Raw genomic sequence first — 16,146 nt, forward strand, 5'->3', positions numbered from 1 at the left:
CCGTACGTGCCTCCTTCGGGAAGCCGCCCACCGGATTATGTGCGTGGCTCTGCTGGGCTGAACTGGGTCCCTGAGCCCCTCCTGTGGTGTGTGATGCCCTCTGTGTCCCCGCTGTGCCCCTCCCGCCTCCCAAGCCTCCGGGCTCCTGACTGGGAAGCCAGGGACCCCCCCATCCTCCCCTGCTCCCACGCGCTGAGAGTCCAGAGAAAACCCCGTTAGGCAGACAGTCGCCCACAGAAGGCGCACGAGACGCACGAGACGTCTGCACACTTTTCCCAGGGCTCAGTTAATTGAAGAACTTGGCCAACGAGCACGGGAAATTAATCGCGGCTTGGAAATGGGACGTCCCTCGCGTGTGGTTTGTCTGCCTGGGCCTCGGCACTGCTGCCCGCGTCCCCTGCCTGGAGCTGGGAGCTTTGGGGTCCGGGCGGAGGCCTCTGGGTCGCACACGTGGGCGGGGCCGAGGCCCCCTGGTGACGGTGCCTCCCGGCCAGTGCCTTCGAGCTGGAAGCTGTGGGCCTGTGGGGGCAGTCGGTGTCTCCTGGGGTGCCCGACACAGAGCCTTCCTGGTGCTGCTGTGCCCGTGTCCACTGTGGGATGGCAGCTGGATAGGGCAGGACCAGCCTGTGGGGGCAGCTGGTGTCTCCTGGGGTGCCCGACACAGGGCCTTCCTGGTGCTGCTGTGCCGATGTCCGCTGCGGGGCGGCCCCTGGGCAGGGCAGGACCAGGCTGTGGGTTGTGGTCTTGGGAGTGGCGGGGAGGGGTGCAGCGAGGGACGGGCGCTGGCTCTTGGACCCGCCCGGCCTCCACACGCGGTGCTGCACTTCGAGCTTCTCATGCGGCCCTGGACCCTCCCCTCAGCCTGCAGGGACTCTGCTTCCTGGAGGCCCCTGCCCCCCCCGCCTCTGCCCCTGCAGCTGGAGCTCCGGCTGGCCTGTCGTCCTGGGCTGAGGCGTTCTCGCTGGCCTGTGTGGAGGCTCCCAGCTCCCACGAGGTGGGTCCCGGTGGGGCCTCTCTCTGTGGCTGCAGGCCGGCTGGTGGGGTCCTGGGCTGGTGTGTGGCCTGGACCTGCCCTGGAGCTGAGCTTCCGGTGAGAGACCTGGCTCTGCCCACCACTGTCCTGGACACCAGTCAGGGCGTTCTGGGCCTGCACCGCTGAGTCAGCTCATTCCTGCTGCAGGCCCCTGGCTGAGGCCCGTGTCCTCTCCCAGTCCGTGATGCCCACTTTACGCGTCCACTCAGCCGTGCCACAGTGCCCGGCTGGTGGCCACGCACCTGCCTCGATGCTGCTGTGCGGGTGTTTTCTGGTGGGAACACTTAGCTCAGCGGACTTCAAGTGAAGCTAGTGGCTCTCCGCCATGGGGGTGGGCCTCGTCCCAGCAGCTGAGGCCTTGAGAGCAGAAACTGAGGTTTCCAGAAGAAAGGAGATTTTTCTCAAGACGGCAACGCGGAAGTCGTGCCGAGTTTCCCGCCTGCTGCCCTGTGGAATTCGGACTCAGATGGCGGCTTCAGCTCTTGCTGGTGCTTCTGGCCAGCCCCGCTGACTCAGCAGCCCCCGCTACACGCTCAGGAGCCCGTTCCTCAAAGTCAGTCCCCGCATGCACCGGGTTCTGCCCAGTCGGCTGTTTCTGGGAGAGCTTGGTGGGTACATGGCCTGTGGGGCCCTCTAGCCTTTCTGTCCATGATGGAATGACCTTCCCTCCTCCTGCCTGGAGGGACCTGGGGAGACATCGCAGAGAGGCTGGTGCGGGCAGAACTGACGGGGGTAGAAAGGACCCTGGGCATCCGCAGATGAAACGAGCTGCTCTGGTGGCCACACTCCCGCTGGGCAAAGGTGGACGGGCTGATTCGGGCAGCTGGAGCCATGGCTTCATCACGGTCCTCAGAAAAAAAGCAAATGACCGCACCCAATCTACCTCCTCTGGAAGACCTCAAGGAGCTGATCCGATTTTGAAAACTTACACCGAGAAAATCAAAAGAATGAAGCATGTATCCTGCTTTTCTAGAGCAACCTTAGCATGACCAATGGGTCTTCTCTTTCTAGACGTTTCTCTTTAGAAAGTTTTCACCTGAGGAATAAGGCGTTAGGGACAAACTGCATTCATAGCCCCTGTTGTCTGTGGATCCCACAGGACGGACGGTCAGCGGACGCTGAGCCCAGAGACACAGCCCCTGTCGTCTGTGGATCCCGCAGGACGGACGGTCAGTGGACGCTGAGCCCAGAGACACAACCCCTGTCGTCTGTGGATCCCACAGGACGGACGGTCAGCGGACACTGAGCCCAGAGACAGCCCCTGTCGTCTGTGGATCCCACAGGACAGTGAGCAGACGGTGAGCCCAGAGACACAGCCCCTGTCATCTGTGGATCCCGCAGGACGGACGGTCAGCGGACGCTGAGCTTGGAGACACAGCCCCTGTCGTCTGTGGATCCCACAGGACGGACGGTCAGCGGACGCTGAGCTTGGAGACACAGCCCCTGTCGTCTGTGGATCCCACAGGACGGATGGTCAGCGGACACTGAGCCCAGAGACAGCCCCTGTCGTCTGTGGATCCCGCAGGACGGATGATCAGTGGACGCTGAGCTCGGAGACACAGCCCCTGTCATCTGTGGATCCCGCAGGACGGATGGTCAGCGGACGCTGAGCTTGGAGACACAGCCCCTGTCATCTGTGGATCCCACAGGACGGACGGTCAGCGGACGCTGAGCTTGGAGACACAGCCCCTGTCATCTGTGGATCCCACAGGACGGACGGTCAGCGGACGCTGAGCTTGGAGACACAGCCCCTGTCATCTGTGGATCCCGCAGGACGGACGGTCAGCGGACGCTGAGCTCGGAGACACAGCCCCTGTCATCCTGTAGGACGGTCAGCGGACGCTGAGCCCGGAGACACAGCCCCTGTCATCCTGTAGGACGGTCAGCAGATGCTGAGCCCAGAGACACAACCCCTGTCGTCTGTGGATCCCGCAGGATGGTCAGCGGATGCTGAGCCTGGAGACACGGAGGTGGCCGGCCTCACGGGCCCACCCCTGCTGTGGTGTCCCCTCGATACATGTTCGCAAGGGGGACAAGGAGGGAGGGGAGGCTGGCGATCGGGGGAAGGCAGAGGGCAGGCAGCCGCTGGCCCCGCCTGGCCTGGTCCGAGTGCTGTAGACGCTGGCGGCCGTGTGGGGGCTGTGGGCACTGACCATCACTGGCTTTTTAAGGGTCGCAGTGAAGCTGCAGCTGCACTTTACGAAGCCCTCGGCTCAGAGGCGGGCGCTGGATTATTGCTTCTCAATGGCACGGGGCTGGGACGTCCTCGGCGAGGGTGTGGGTAGAATGTGAACTGGGGCTCACGCTAGAGATGCTGACAGTTTTCACATGAGATGCTTTAAAATGTGGCTTTGGCCCCTGCACCTCCATCTCTGGTGTGGGTGCTCGGTGGCCAGAGCCTTCAAAGGCACGGTTTCTACCACTGTCGCCGGTGGCTCAGCAGTGCCCGGCCTCGATTGGCTCTGGTGCTGGGATGGGCAGGTGGTGGGGCTGACCTCGGCCGGGCTGCCTGTGCCCGAAACCTCCACCTCTGCTTCAGACCGCATGGTCCTGGGTGCTTCTGAAACACGGCCGTGGTCCTTCCCGGGGCAGGTCTCGGGAGCACCACCCTGTGTCCCGCCTTCCCTGCCCTGGACAACGTTCCCGGCGGCGCAGCAGAGGCCGCTGCTGGCGAGTCGGAAGGCAGAGCTACGGGGACTGTGCCTGCCCAGGCTGGAGGACTCAGGCTGCCTGGATGTGGGGGTCTCCAGCGAGCTGGAGGGGGGCTACAGGGGGCCATGCCGGCCTCCCCACATCCAGGGGGTGTTCATGGGGGAGATGACTGGGTCCGGGCAGAGGGAAGCCATGGGGGTGTCCGCCGTGAATTGAACCTGGAGTGGCTCGGTCACCCTCTTGCTCTTGGCTGAATGGAGCTTGCCCAAGGCCCCGGGTCCTGGAGGCACTTTGCACACAGGACGGGCTTGACACGAGGTCCACTCAGGTTTGTGTCTTTCCACAAGGTCAGACTTTCACTGATGCTGTTTCAATCACAGACGCCACGAGCTACGTGGAGTTCTCAAGCAGGCAGCTTCTCCCTAGAGCTTCTGGGTCACACTGCGGTCACGGCCACTCCACGCCGGTCAGTGCTGCAGGCCGTACACTGCCGTGTGCTCATCCGGTCAGGTTCCACGTTCCACCCAAAGTCAGGTTTAACATCATGAGGAAAAAGACACAGGACAGAGGGTTAACACCAGCCCAGAGGCCCGGCCTGGGCTGCTGCAGGCAGCTGTGAGATGGCGGTGAAGATAGAAGCCTCCAGGGAGAACTGAGCACGGCGGACGGGCTTGTGTGTCCTTATCTGGTTGGACTTGGACTCTATTTTTTTATTTGTTTCTTTTTTTTTTTTTGAGACAGAGTCTTGCTCTATCACCTAGGCTGCAGTGCAGTGGCGTGGTCTTGGCTCACTGCAGCCTCTACCTCCTGGGTTCAAGCGATTCTTCTGCCTCCCGAGTAGCTGGGATTACAGGCACGCGCCACCACGCCTGGCTAATTTTTGTATTTTTAGTAGAGATGGAATTTCACCATATTGGCCAGGCTGGTCTTGAACTCCTGACCTCAAGTGATCTGCCCACCTCGGCCTCCTCCCAAAGTGCTGGGATTACAGACGTGAGCCGCCATGCCCGGCCAGTTTTTCTTGTTTTTTTGCTTTTTGGTTCTTAAACAGAACATCTTTTCCTTCTCGGTAGAGTGCCCTGTGAGACAAAATGGAGTCTTTTTCTAAGATGGAGTTAGTTATGCCAAGGGCTCTGTGCACAGGCCTGCCCTCCCCTGCTTCCGAGTCCCCACAGCCTTGGCTCCACAGACGCTGCTCTGCCAGCTCTCACCTGGGCACCCGCCACTCTTTTTTTTTTTTGAGATGGAGTCTCGCTCTGTCGCCCAGGCTGGAGTGCAGTGGCCGGATCTCAGCTCACTGCAAGCTCCGCCTCCCGGGTTCCCGCCATTCTCCTGTCTCAGCCTCCCGAGTAGCTGGGACTACAGGCGCCGCCACCTCGCCCGGCTAGTTTTTCGTATTTTTTAGTAGAGACGGGGTTTCACCGCGTTAGCCAGGATGGCCTCGATCTCCTGACCTCGCGATCCGCCCGTCTCGGCCTCCCAAAGTGCTGGGATTACAGGCTTGAGCCACCGCGCCCGGCCGGCACCTGCCACTCTTGTTCAACCTTGACCCCACCTGACCCCACCATGACCCTGTGTGACCTCTGGGCTAGGGATCCCCTGGCTTCCCCCACCTCCCCAGCCGTCTTCTCAGTCTCTGCCCCCAGGGGTGACTGCAGCGCCCAGTGCTGCCTCAGGGAGTCCTGACCCTTGCCTGGGGCACCCATGGCCTCCCACACCTCTGGTAGCCCCGGGTCCCGGGAGCGGGGGCCGGCATCAGTGCTGCCTTATTCCTGGAAGCCTGAAGCCACCTGGCGAGGGAGATCCAGCCCTGACCCCATGTGTGGTGGTCTTGCTGGGCCTCTGCGGCCGTGCTCATCCCGCATGTGTGCTGGGCCTGTGACCTCTGCGGCCGCGCTCGTCTGGCATGTGTGCTGGGCCTGTGACCTCTGGAAGGGGCCGTGCTCGTCCGGCGTGTGTGTTGGGCCTGTGACCTCTGCTGGGCCTCTGTGGCCACGCTTGTCCGGCGTGTGTGCTGGGTGCCCCGGCCCAGCGTCTCGGTCCAGCGCCCCCGCCCAGCACCCCTGCCCAGCGTCCCGGCCCAGCGTCTTGGCCCCGTGCCCCTGCCCAGCAACCCGGCCCAGTGTCTCAGCCCTGCAGGTCTGGGCATCCAAGGACTATTTCCTCTGTGGGAATGGGGAGAGGGGAGCCGGGACAGTGCCCCAGAACCCAGGCTGGACTGCAGCACTGCTTCGGGGACAGAGGGCAGGAGATCCTGAGTGTGGGGACTCTCCTACCTGGATGTGGGCGCCGGGGAAGGGCTCGGGTTTGAGACACAGGAGGGCCCCGCCGGCTCCGTGGCAGCCGTGCGGTGCCGCCGGGTGTGCAAGGTGATGGCGAGTGTGAAGACAGCACAGGGCGCGGACACGGGGAAGCGGCTGCTCCGTGGCTCTGTCCCCGCCGCTCCTGATTCTGAGCACGGTTGGAACGAGAGGCAGCAACACGGTGGAGGGGAGGGCGTCTCTCCCGCTGCCTGGAATGAGGCCGTGTCCCACGCGCCGCCTCCTTTATGGCTGTGACCAAGGACTTGGATGTTGGACACGTCCCCTTCACATCCCAGAACACCTGTGAAAAATGTAAACGGGACAAAGCGTTTGCTTCCCGCGAAGTGGGTTTCTCTCTGGTGTGTGTGTGTGTCCGGCGACTTCACCCGGCCACAAGCCGGGTTCCCACGGCAGGGTCTTGGGGGGTGGCGGGCTCCTCCCGTCTGCAGCTTTCTGGGGTGGGCAAGGGAGCAAGCGTAGCAGAGCCGCTTGTATCAGAGGAGGATGCAGGGCTGAGGAGAAGTCATGCATTTGGGCCAAGCATGGTGGCTCACGCCTGTAATCTCAGCCCTTTGGGGGGCCGAGGCGGGAGGATTACTTGAGCCCAGGCGTTCGAGACCAGCCCGGCCAATATGATGAAACCCCATCTCCACTAAAAAATACAAAAATTAGCCTGGTTTGGTGGCACATGCCTGTAATCCCAGCTCCCCTGGAGGCTGAGGCAGGAGAATCGCTTGAACCTGGGAGGCGGAGCTCGCAGTGAGCCGAGATCGCGCCATTTCACTCCAGCCTGCGTGACAAGTGAAGCTCTATCTCAAAACAAAACAAAACAAACAAAAAACATGCATTTGGGGGAATTTTGGTGGGGCATGAACTTGAGCGTCTGAGGGGAAGTTGAAGAAGGATCAGTGAGTGAGGTAATCGCGTGGGACGTGGATGGGAAGAGCAATCACGGTGGAAGTCACTGGTGGGAGGAGGCACCTGCAACCCAGGAGGAAGGAGACACTGAGCCTCCTGGCAGCCAGGACGAGGCTGGAAAGGTGGTGATCCCAGGAGCTCTTGTTGCTTGGCTCCGGATTTAACTGGCAGAGAAGCCCTCTGCGTTGGGGTCTGGAGGAGGTGGCTGAGAGCGAGGACCAGGGAAGGTTGATCCGGTGCCTTCTGCCCCAGGGGTTTTGCTTGTTCCTGTGTTTGCAGCCGTCGATGGGTGGGCCTTGCTGTTCCCATTTGACTCTGAGAGTTTTGGAGACGTTGCCGAAGGATGAGGCTACCAGGCTGAAACCCGACAGAGGGGGCAGGGCCAGAGTGGAGAGGGGGTGCATCCTGGAGGGGGCAGCTGTGCATGGTGCCACTGTGGAGTTTGGGGTCCCGGGAGGTGGCTGTGGGGGTGCCCTCTGGACCGAGTGGACTCTGGTGGGGCGGGTGGGGAGTGGGGTCTTGCGTTCTGGAGACGCAGCCATGCTGGTGCCCTGCTGTGGCCTGGCTGAGCACGCGCTCCCTGCCCCCAGGTTCCTCCTGGTGTTCTCCTGCCTCGTGCTGTCTGTGTTTTCCACCATCAAGGAGTATGAGAAGAGCTCGGAGGGGGCCCTCTACATCCTGGTGAGCCCCGCGAGAGGGTGGGGGCTGGAGGGGCCCAGGAAGGAGCCAGAGCTGCTGGGCATCTGTCCCTCATTCCTGTTACTACAGGGCCTCTGATGCCCCCAACCCTGGCTTCCTGTGAAGGCCTCCCCCACCCCCACCACCGATGCCTCTCCCCTGCCCTGCTGCCTCCAGCCCCGTCCCAGCCCCCGCAGCCCCAGCTCCGGCCATGTCTTTGTGCTCCGTCAGCTCCCACCTGCCCCCAGCCCCACAGCCCCGGCTGTGCCCCAGCCCCACCCTGGCTGTAACTCAGCCCTCACCTCACCCCTCATGGTGACCTCACAGTGGCTGACAGCCCCGCCTCCATCACCCCACCCTGGGCAGGTCCACTCTCCCTCCTTCCCTCCCTTTCCCTCCCCACGTTATCTATCTCTGGAGCCAGAGCTGTGGGGTGTCCCCAGCAGACGGCAGACGTGGGCGTCGGGGTGGGGGCTGTGACGCTTGCAGCAACCCTGTGCCAGGGCAGGGTGGGCACCATGGCAACGGGAGTGCAGTTCCTGTGTCGCTGTTGGTAACGGGGTAGGGGGCCCTCGAGGAGACTGATCCCCATCCGAATGCACCCCCCTCTACTGCCCGCCCTGCCCCTCTGTCCTGGGGCTGCCCAAAGTCTGGGTGGAGGCTGTGACCCCCTTTGTAGTTACCTGGGGCCTTCCCTCAGCTCAGCCCTGCTGTGCACCCCCCAACTCAGACAGGGCAGGCCCCCCACTGGCTGAGACAGGGCCCCCCAGTTCAGACAGGGCCCCTCAGTTCAGACAGGCCCCCCAGCTCAGACAGGCCCCCCAGCTCAGACAGGGCCCACACAGCTCAGACAGGCCCCCCAGCTCAGACAGGCCCCCCAGCTCAGACAGGCCCCCCAGCTCAGACAGGGCCCACACAGCTCAGACAGGCCCCCCAGCTCAGACAGGGCCCCCCAGCTCAGACAGGGCCCCCCAGCTCAGACAGGGCCCACACAGCTCAGACAGGCCCCCCAGCTCAGACAGGGCCCCCCAGCTCAGACAGGCTCCCCAGCTCAGACAGGGCCCCCAGCTCAGACAGGGCCCACACAGCTCAGACAGGCCCCCCAGCTCAGACAGGGCCCCCCAGCACAGACAGGGCCCCCCAGCTCAGACAGGCCCCCCAGCTCAGACAGGGCCCCCAGCTCAGACAGGGCCCCCCAGTGCAGACAGGGCCCCCCAGCTCAGACAGGGCCCCCCAGCTCAGACAGGCCCCCCCGTTCAGACAGGGTCCCCTAGCTCAGATAGAGCCCCCAACGCAGACAGGGAGGTGGGGAGGGTGGCTCCATGGTGTTCGTGCTCAGCTGTGTTCCCGGATGCACGGTCTCCAGAGGGCCTAAACCTTGCTGCCCAGAGGCTAGAGAGGGATGGGGGCCCTGTGTGGGTCAGTCCAAGCTTGCAGTTTCCTTTGGGGGCCTCCTGTCCTGCGGCTTGGTCCTTGGGCCAGAACTGCCCCTGTGGGGGGCCAGGCTGGGCCCCCAGGGCCTCCCCCGGGTCTCGAGGTGGCCTCAGCTTTCCTCCCCTGCAGGAAATCGTGACTATCGTGGTGTTTGGCGTGGAGTACTTCGTGCGGATCTGGGCCGCAGGCTGCTGCTGCCGGTACCGTGGCTGGAGGGGACGGCTCAAGTTTGCCCGGAAGCCGTTCTGTGTGATTGGTGAGGCCTGGTGGGGGCGGCATTGCTGGAATCGGGGCCAGGGACCCAGGGACAGACTCAGCACTGGGGGGAGCTGGGGCTAGGTCTACGTGGGCCAGAGAGGCTGGGCAGGACTGGCTCCTTCTGGAAGTTTCTTCTCACCTGCTGACTTGGAGTCAGAGCCTGTGGTTAACCCGGCCTAAATGTCAGGAAGAGGGATGTTGTGCCGGGCTGCCCGTCCCGGGCCCTGCAGGCAGGTGGATGATAGTCATGTCCTTCCTGGGTCCTGACAGAGCCCACACCAGGTGCTGGGCATACACCTTCCCGCCCCTCTGCACAGCCTCCTGGAACCTGGGGTGGGGGTTTCTCCACGTGGGTGCAGGGGGCGGCCCACCAGCTCACCAGTCTATGCCCGCTTTGTAGACATCATGGTGCTCATCGCCTCCATTGCGGTGCTGGCCGCCGGCTCCCAGGGCAATGTCTTTGCCACATCCGCGCTGCGGAGCCTGCGCTTCCTGCAGATTCTACGGATGATCCGCATGGACCGGCGGGGAGGCACCTGGAAGCTACTGGGCTCTGTGGTCTATGCCCACAGCAAGGTGAGTCATGGCGCCGAGGCTGGCGATGGGCGCCCCCAGCCAGCAAGGGTCCTGGCCCAGACTGGGCCCCACCACTGCCTGGGGTTTGCTCCGGGAGCCCTGGCTGGAGGGATGGAGGTCAGTGGTGGCTCTGGCTGGAGCCCATCAGGTGTGAACGAGCCTCCCTCCCCTTTCTTCTCAGTGCTTCCTCCCATGGCTTGGTCCATCTTTGTCGTCTGTCTCCAGAAAGCTGCTTTTTCGAAAGGCCAGGCCAGGCCGTTTCGGCCCCTGCCACCCCCACCTTCCTGCCGCGAACCCTTGGCTCTGTGGCTGGGCGTCTTCTTTCCTGGGTTTTTAGTGCCTGGATCAATATATCGCACTAGTCACCTGCCTGGTGGTTGTTTAAGCTGCGGCTTGTGGCGGCTGCTGGCCGGGGAACCCACGGGGTGGCTGTAGGCACACATGCTGAGTTCCAGGGGCCCCAGGCCCCCCAGTGACCGAGACCCCCTCCTGCCAGACCGTGCTGTCTGTCTGTCCACCCTGCTCACGGGTGGGCTCATTTGCTCAAACGGCCCTTCCCCATTTTCTTCCCTCTTGAGCCCTGCCAGGGTGGTGGTTTTGGCTGCAGAACAGGCAGGGGTCAGCCCCCAGTGGCCCCCTTCCTTCCCTGGATGCTGTGGGGGTTGAATGCTGACTGCAGTGGTCACCTTTTTCACATCTGTGCCTGGAGGCTCAGGGAGATTGGGGGAGGGTCTCAACAGTCCCAAGATTCTCCAGCCCTGCTGGCCGCAGGATAGACGCTGCTGACCCTGGAGGAAGTGGTGGGCCGGCCATGTGAGCCGCTGTTGCCCAGGCCAGGAAGCACAGGGGAAGGGGCTGCTGTAGCTAAGATGGTGAAGCCAGTGGCCCCTGCAGGTTCCCCTGTGCCAGCCCTGCCACCAACTCTGGCGTGGAGCCTCTACTGGCCTCAGAAGGGTCCAGCCCCCATATCCCTGGAGACAGAGCCCAAAGTGGGATGGCTGGCGAGGCTGCAGTGCTCCTGGAGGCAGGTGGCAGGTGGGGATGGTAGTGGTGGTGATGGTGGTGGTGGTGATGGTGGTGATGGTGGTGGTGGTGATGATGATGGTGGTGGTGGTGGTGATGGCGATGGTGGTGGTGGTGGTGATGGTGGCGGTGGTGATGGCGGTGGTGGTAGTGGTGGCGGTGGTGATGGTGGTGGAGGTGGTGATGGCGGTGATGGCAGTGATGGTGGTGGTGGCAGTGGTGGTGGTGGTGGCGGTGGTGGTGGTGGTGGTGATGGCGGTGGTGATGGTGATGGTGGTGGTGGTGCTGGTGGTGGTGGCAGTGATGATGGTGGTGGTGGCGATGGTGGTGGTGGTGGTGATGGTGGTGGTGATAGTGATGGTGGTGATGGTGATGGCGGTGGTGGTGGTGGTGATGGCAGTGGTGATAGTGATGGTGGTGGTGATGGTGGTGGTGGTGGCGGTGGTGATGGTGGTGGTGGTGGTGGCGGTGGTGATGGTGGTGGCGGTGGCAGTGGTGGCGATGGTGGTGGTGGTGGTGGTGATGGTGGTGGTGGTGGTGGTGGTAGTGGTGATGGTGATGGTGATGGCAGCGGCAGTGGTGGCGGCGGCGGTGGTGGTGGCGGCGGCGGTGATGGCGGCGGTGGCGGTGATGGCGGTGGTGATGGTGGTGATGTGATGGTGGTGGTGGTGGTGATGGTGATGGTGGTGGTGATGGTGGTGATGGTGGTGGTGGTGGCGGTGATGGTGGTGGCGGCGGCGGTGGTGGCAGCGGCGGTGGTGGCGGCAGTGATGGTGGCGGTGGTGGCGGTGGTGGCGGTGATGGCGGTGGTGGCGGTGATGGCAGTGGTGGTGATGGTGGTGGTGATGGCGGTGATGGTGATGGTGGTGATGGTGGTGGTGGTGGTGGTGGTGGTGGTGGTGGTGGTGGTGGTGGTGGTGGTGGTGGTGGTGGTAGTGGTGATGGTGATGGTGATGGCAGCGGCAGTGGTGGCGGCGGCGGTGGTGGTGGGCGGCGGCGGGTGATGGCGGCGGTGGGTGGCGGTGATGGCGGTGGTGATGGTGGTGATGTGATGGTGGTGGTGGTGGTGATGGTGATGGTGGTGGTGATGGTGGTGATGGTGATGGTGGTGATGGTGGCGGTGGTGGTGATGGTGATGGCGGCGGTGGTGGTGGCGGCGGTGATGGCGGCGGCGGTGGCGGTGGTGGTGGTGATGGCGGTGGTGGCGGTGATGGCGGTGGTGGTGATGGTGGTGGTGGTGATGGTGGTGGTGGTGGTGGTGGTGGTGATGGTGGTGATGGTGGTGGTGGTGGTGGTGATGATGGTAGTGATGGTGATGTGATGGTGGTGATGATGGTGGTACCTTCTACCTCTCAGGAGCTGGTCACCGCCTGGTACATCGGCTTCCTCTGTCTCATCCTGGCCTCGTTCCTGGTGTACTTGGCAGAGAAGGGGGAGAACGACCACTTTGACACCTACGCAGATGCACTCTGGTGGGGCCTGGTGAGTTGTGGTCATTGTGGCTTTCCCTTTCCCTGCTGTCCCACCTGCCCACCAACTGAGGACGTGCCCTTGTCACTGTGCTGGGACCAGACTGTCGCTGGCTGAGCCGGCTCCATACATCTCTTTGGGGCCACCTGCTGGCCGCCCGTGGTCATGATGGCTCGTGGTTGAGGCGGGGTGGCGGTTGCCACGCTGGCGGGGGAGCAGGTGGGGAGGGCTGGGCCCCATGGGGCCTGAGCTCAGCTGTGGTGGGCATCATCCTTCCTCCTGAGTGATCCTACACCTGCTCTGTGTCCTGATCGTTGGGGGAAGGGGGAGAAGAGGCATCTCTAGGAGATCTGTCCTGGGCAACCCTGGTCCAGGGACCAACCCCATGACCTGGTGGCTGTGGGGGTGGGTGAGTGGGAGGCTTTGCCCTCTGTGCCCATGGCTGGCTGCCACTGTCCTGGGCCTTCCTGTTCCTGGCCCCCACCCCTGGCCCTGCCCCTCAGGGTGAGAGGAGAGAATTTGAAGGGCAGCCGATCCTCTGGCCCCAGCTCAGCCTCCAGCCTGTCTGTCCAGGGTGGTCTGGAGCCTGTGGGTCTGTGGCCCCTCTACTGGTCACCCCCTCCCTGGCCTCCCTGCTGCCGGGACCCCAGCCCACTTTCTTGGCCACCTGTCCCTGTGCTGTGGCCGGGCTTCTCTTGGAGCAAGTCACCCCTGTCGAGAGGGTTCCTGGAAGCCTTCTGAAGGACCCCCTGGAGTGGGGTGGACGTGGGATCTCCGAGGCCCTGTGTTTTTGGAGACCAGGTGGCTCTGCAGGCCCCACTCTGATCAGGTCTGAACAGATCTGGGCCCCGGGCTCCTCCTCACCTGGGGCCACAGACACCCTCAGGCTGGTGGTGTGCAGGGGCGGGGTCTGTGGTCTCCTGGGAGGCTGAGACCAGACCCCAGGCCCAGCCCCGCACACGCTGGCTGAGTGGGCTCAGCCCTGTGGGAAAGGTGTGGGCAGCTCCACCTGGTGCCTAAGCTGGATGCAGCTGATCTGAAGTTATTAATTTCATGAGACCCAGGCACTGTCTTCCCAGGCAGGGCTTGGGTGGGGGTTGAGAGCTGAGCGTGCCCCGGGGCCCAGGCTGTGGACCAGGCAGACGACCTGGACTCACTGAGCCATCGTGTGGTTCAGGCCCCACCGTAGGGTCAGCGTGAGGCCCAGGGCATCCTGAGCTGTGACTGCTGGGCCCTCGGGCTTTCAGTGGGGACAAGCCCATCCCCCAGGTCTTTTGTGGGCAAGTTTTCTTATCTTTACGATTGAATTGGGGTTTTTATTTGGGTGTTTTTTCTGAGTAATGCCTGTGTATATTTTTAAATGTCAGACAGTTCCTAAGCCTTATGGTGAGAATACAGCCCCGCTCTGTGGTCACGGTGCCCTCCCCGCTGGGTCCCTCTGCCGTGGCTGCGGCTGCGGCTGCTTCTGTGTTTTTCTTTGGGGTTTACCTGATTAGTCTTAAACAGCAAATAGAGATGCTGGTATTTCTGATTCAAACACACTAACTGTGTGCTTCCTGCTGGGATAGGATGAGATCTACCCCCAATTTCCCTTTCTTGCAGCCTTTGGGGGTCCTCACCAGTGTGGGGGGAATCCCGCCCTCACCTCCCCGGCAGGCCAGGGCCCATCTGCCAGGCCTCCAGCTTCCTTTCCCTTGAGTTGGCGCCTACTTTGAAGGAGCAGGTCGGATGGCAGCTGGGAACATTTCAGGGGCAGAAATTTTAGGAGAGCTGTGTGTGACAGTGTCCCATCCATGTGACCCCCCTGGGGAGGGTGGAGGGCCTGGCCCCCTTTCACAGACCTGGCCCTCAGTGGGACCCGGGCTTGGAAGCTGCTCTGGGATTCTCTGGCTTCTTTCGACTCCCCTGTCCCCCACAACATTCTAGCTAGGGTCCATGTCTCGCTGCCCCGCCCATCTCTCTGCCATCTCTCTCTCTCTCTTTTTTTTTTTTTTTTTTTTTTGAGGCAGGATCTTCCTCTATCATCCAGGCTGGAGTGCAGTGGTGCAGTCAAAGCTCACTGCAGACTCAACCTCCCGGGCTCAAGTGATTCTCCTGCCTCACCCTCCTGAGTGGCTGGGATTACAGGTGTGCACCACCACACCTGGCTAATTTTTGTATTTTTAGTAGAGACAGGGTTTCACCATGTTGGCCAGGCTGGTCTTGAACTCCTGGGCTCAAGCGATCCACCGGCCTTGGCCTCCCAAAGTGCTGGGATTACAGGTGTGAGCCACCGTGCCAGGCCCATATCTCTCTGTCTCTATGTCTGCCTCTGTCTCTCTGCCTCTATCTCTCTATCTCTCTGTCTCCATCTCTCTGTCTCTATCTCCGTCTCAGTCCCCATCCTCTCCCTCTTGGTTTTCTGCCTTCCCCCTCAGCCCTTGCTGTCATGTGGTTGAGTTGAGAATGTCAATAGTCACTGTTTCATGTCTTCCAAAACATGCCTCTTGGCTGGGCGCGGTGGCTCACGCCTGTAATCCCAGCACTTTGGGAGGTCAAGGCGGGCGGATCACGAGGTCAGGAGATTAAGACCATCCTGGCTAACACGGTGAAACCCCATCTCTACTAAAAATACAAAAAATTAGCCAGGCGTGGTGGTGGGCACCTGTAGTCCCAGCTAGTTGGGAGGCTGAGGCAGGAGAATTGCATGAACCCGGGAGGCGGAGCTTGCAGTGAGCCGAGATCTCGCCACTGCACTCCAGCCTGGGGGACAGAGCGAGACTCTGTCTCAAAATAAAAAAACAAAAAACAAACCAAAAAAAAAAAATGCCTCCTTTGGTAAAGAAATTGTGTAGAGGGCTGAGGTCCTGGCTTGGTCTCCCCAGGAGAGGTTTCTGGGTCCAGGCCTCGCCCAACCTCCCGCCCACTCCATGTGGCAGCCTCCTTCCCAGAGCCTTCTGTGCACTCCGCATGGTGGCGGCAGCCGAGGCCCCCAAGTGCAGGTGCTACTTCGCGCCAGGCTGCGGCTTCCTTCAGTGTGGAGCGGGCGCGGCCCAGCCGGCCCACCCTGTCCTCAGACCACACAGCGGCGTCCTCAGAGCCTGGGGTAAACTCCCCGGGGTGGGGCTGCGGGTCCTGGGGAGAGGTCTCCCCTTCCCGGCCCCGCTGTCTGTGCTCAGGCCTCGACCCCTCCCTCTGTTTGTCTAAGACCCTGCCCTCCCAGGGCCTGTCCCGGGCCCACCTTCTCGTCCAAGCCAGAGTGGCCTCTGTGCGGTTGTCCTGAGCCCCCTGGCTTGTGGTGCATGCGGTTCTGGCAAAGGGGGGTGGGCTGCGGCCCCCACATGTCCAGCACTGAGTGCAGGGCACCTGCCCCGCCTTCCTCGGCCCCGGCACGGGCGTCTCTTGTCAGAGCTGCTTGGAGACGTGTCCGTCCTTTACTTTCCCTCACCCAAGCTCTGAGCTGGGGGCTCCTGGGCTCTCTGGGACCCCTGGGGAGGCCCAACCTGGCCCGACCGCCCCCTTGCCCACCACCCCTAGAGAAACTCTAAACACAACCCCTGGGGTCCCTGCTCCAGGAGCAGCCACCCCTCCATGGCCCGGTGGGGACCACTCCCCCGCCTCTCATCATGGCCTCCTCCCGCCCACCCCCTCCTCTGGCCTCAGCTCAGGTCAGGCTCAGCGAGCCCCCTGCACGCCCCGCCTGTTCCTCTGGGTCCCTCTCGGCACTCCCTCCTCCCCAGCTGCGCTCTCCACCCGGCGGGGATGGGCGAGGGCTGCCGTCCTAGCCGAGCCTCGTGGGAGTCACGTCACTGGGCCTCTGGT

General features: G+C 62.7%; 2 protein-coding genes across 7 annotated transcripts in view; one reads left to right on the plus strand and one right to left on the minus strand.

The window, feature by feature from the left end:
* The window catches only part of PPDPF (pancreatic progenitor cell differentiation and proliferation factor), a 169,762-nt gene that overhangs the window by 74,786 nt on the left and 78,830 nt on the right, over positions 1-16,146 (minus strand). The window lies entirely within an intron of this gene.
* Positions 1-16,146, plus strand: part of KCNQ2 (potassium voltage-gated channel subfamily Q member 2) — a 68,336-nt gene that overhangs the window by 17,069 nt on the left and 35,121 nt on the right. For all 6 annotated transcript variants that reach the window (XM_050746458.1, XM_050746457.1, XM_050746460.1 and 3 more), the window contains exons 2-5: positions 7,497-7,587; positions 9,148-9,274; positions 9,677-9,852; positions 12,232-12,357. In XM_050746458.1, coding sequence (XP_050602415.1) covers positions 7,497-7,587; positions 9,148-9,274; positions 9,677-9,852; positions 12,232-12,357 — 520 coding nt within the window. The remainder of the gene's footprint in view (positions 1-7,496; positions 7,588-9,147; positions 9,275-9,676; positions 9,853-12,231; positions 12,358-16,146) is intronic.

Source organism: Macaca thibetana, chromosome 10, assembly GCF_024542745.1.
Source record: "Macaca thibetana thibetana isolate TM-01 chromosome 10, ASM2454274v1, whole genome shotgun sequence".
Classification (NCBI taxonomy): domain Eukaryota; kingdom Metazoa; phylum Chordata; class Mammalia; order Primates; family Cercopithecidae; genus Macaca; species Macaca thibetana.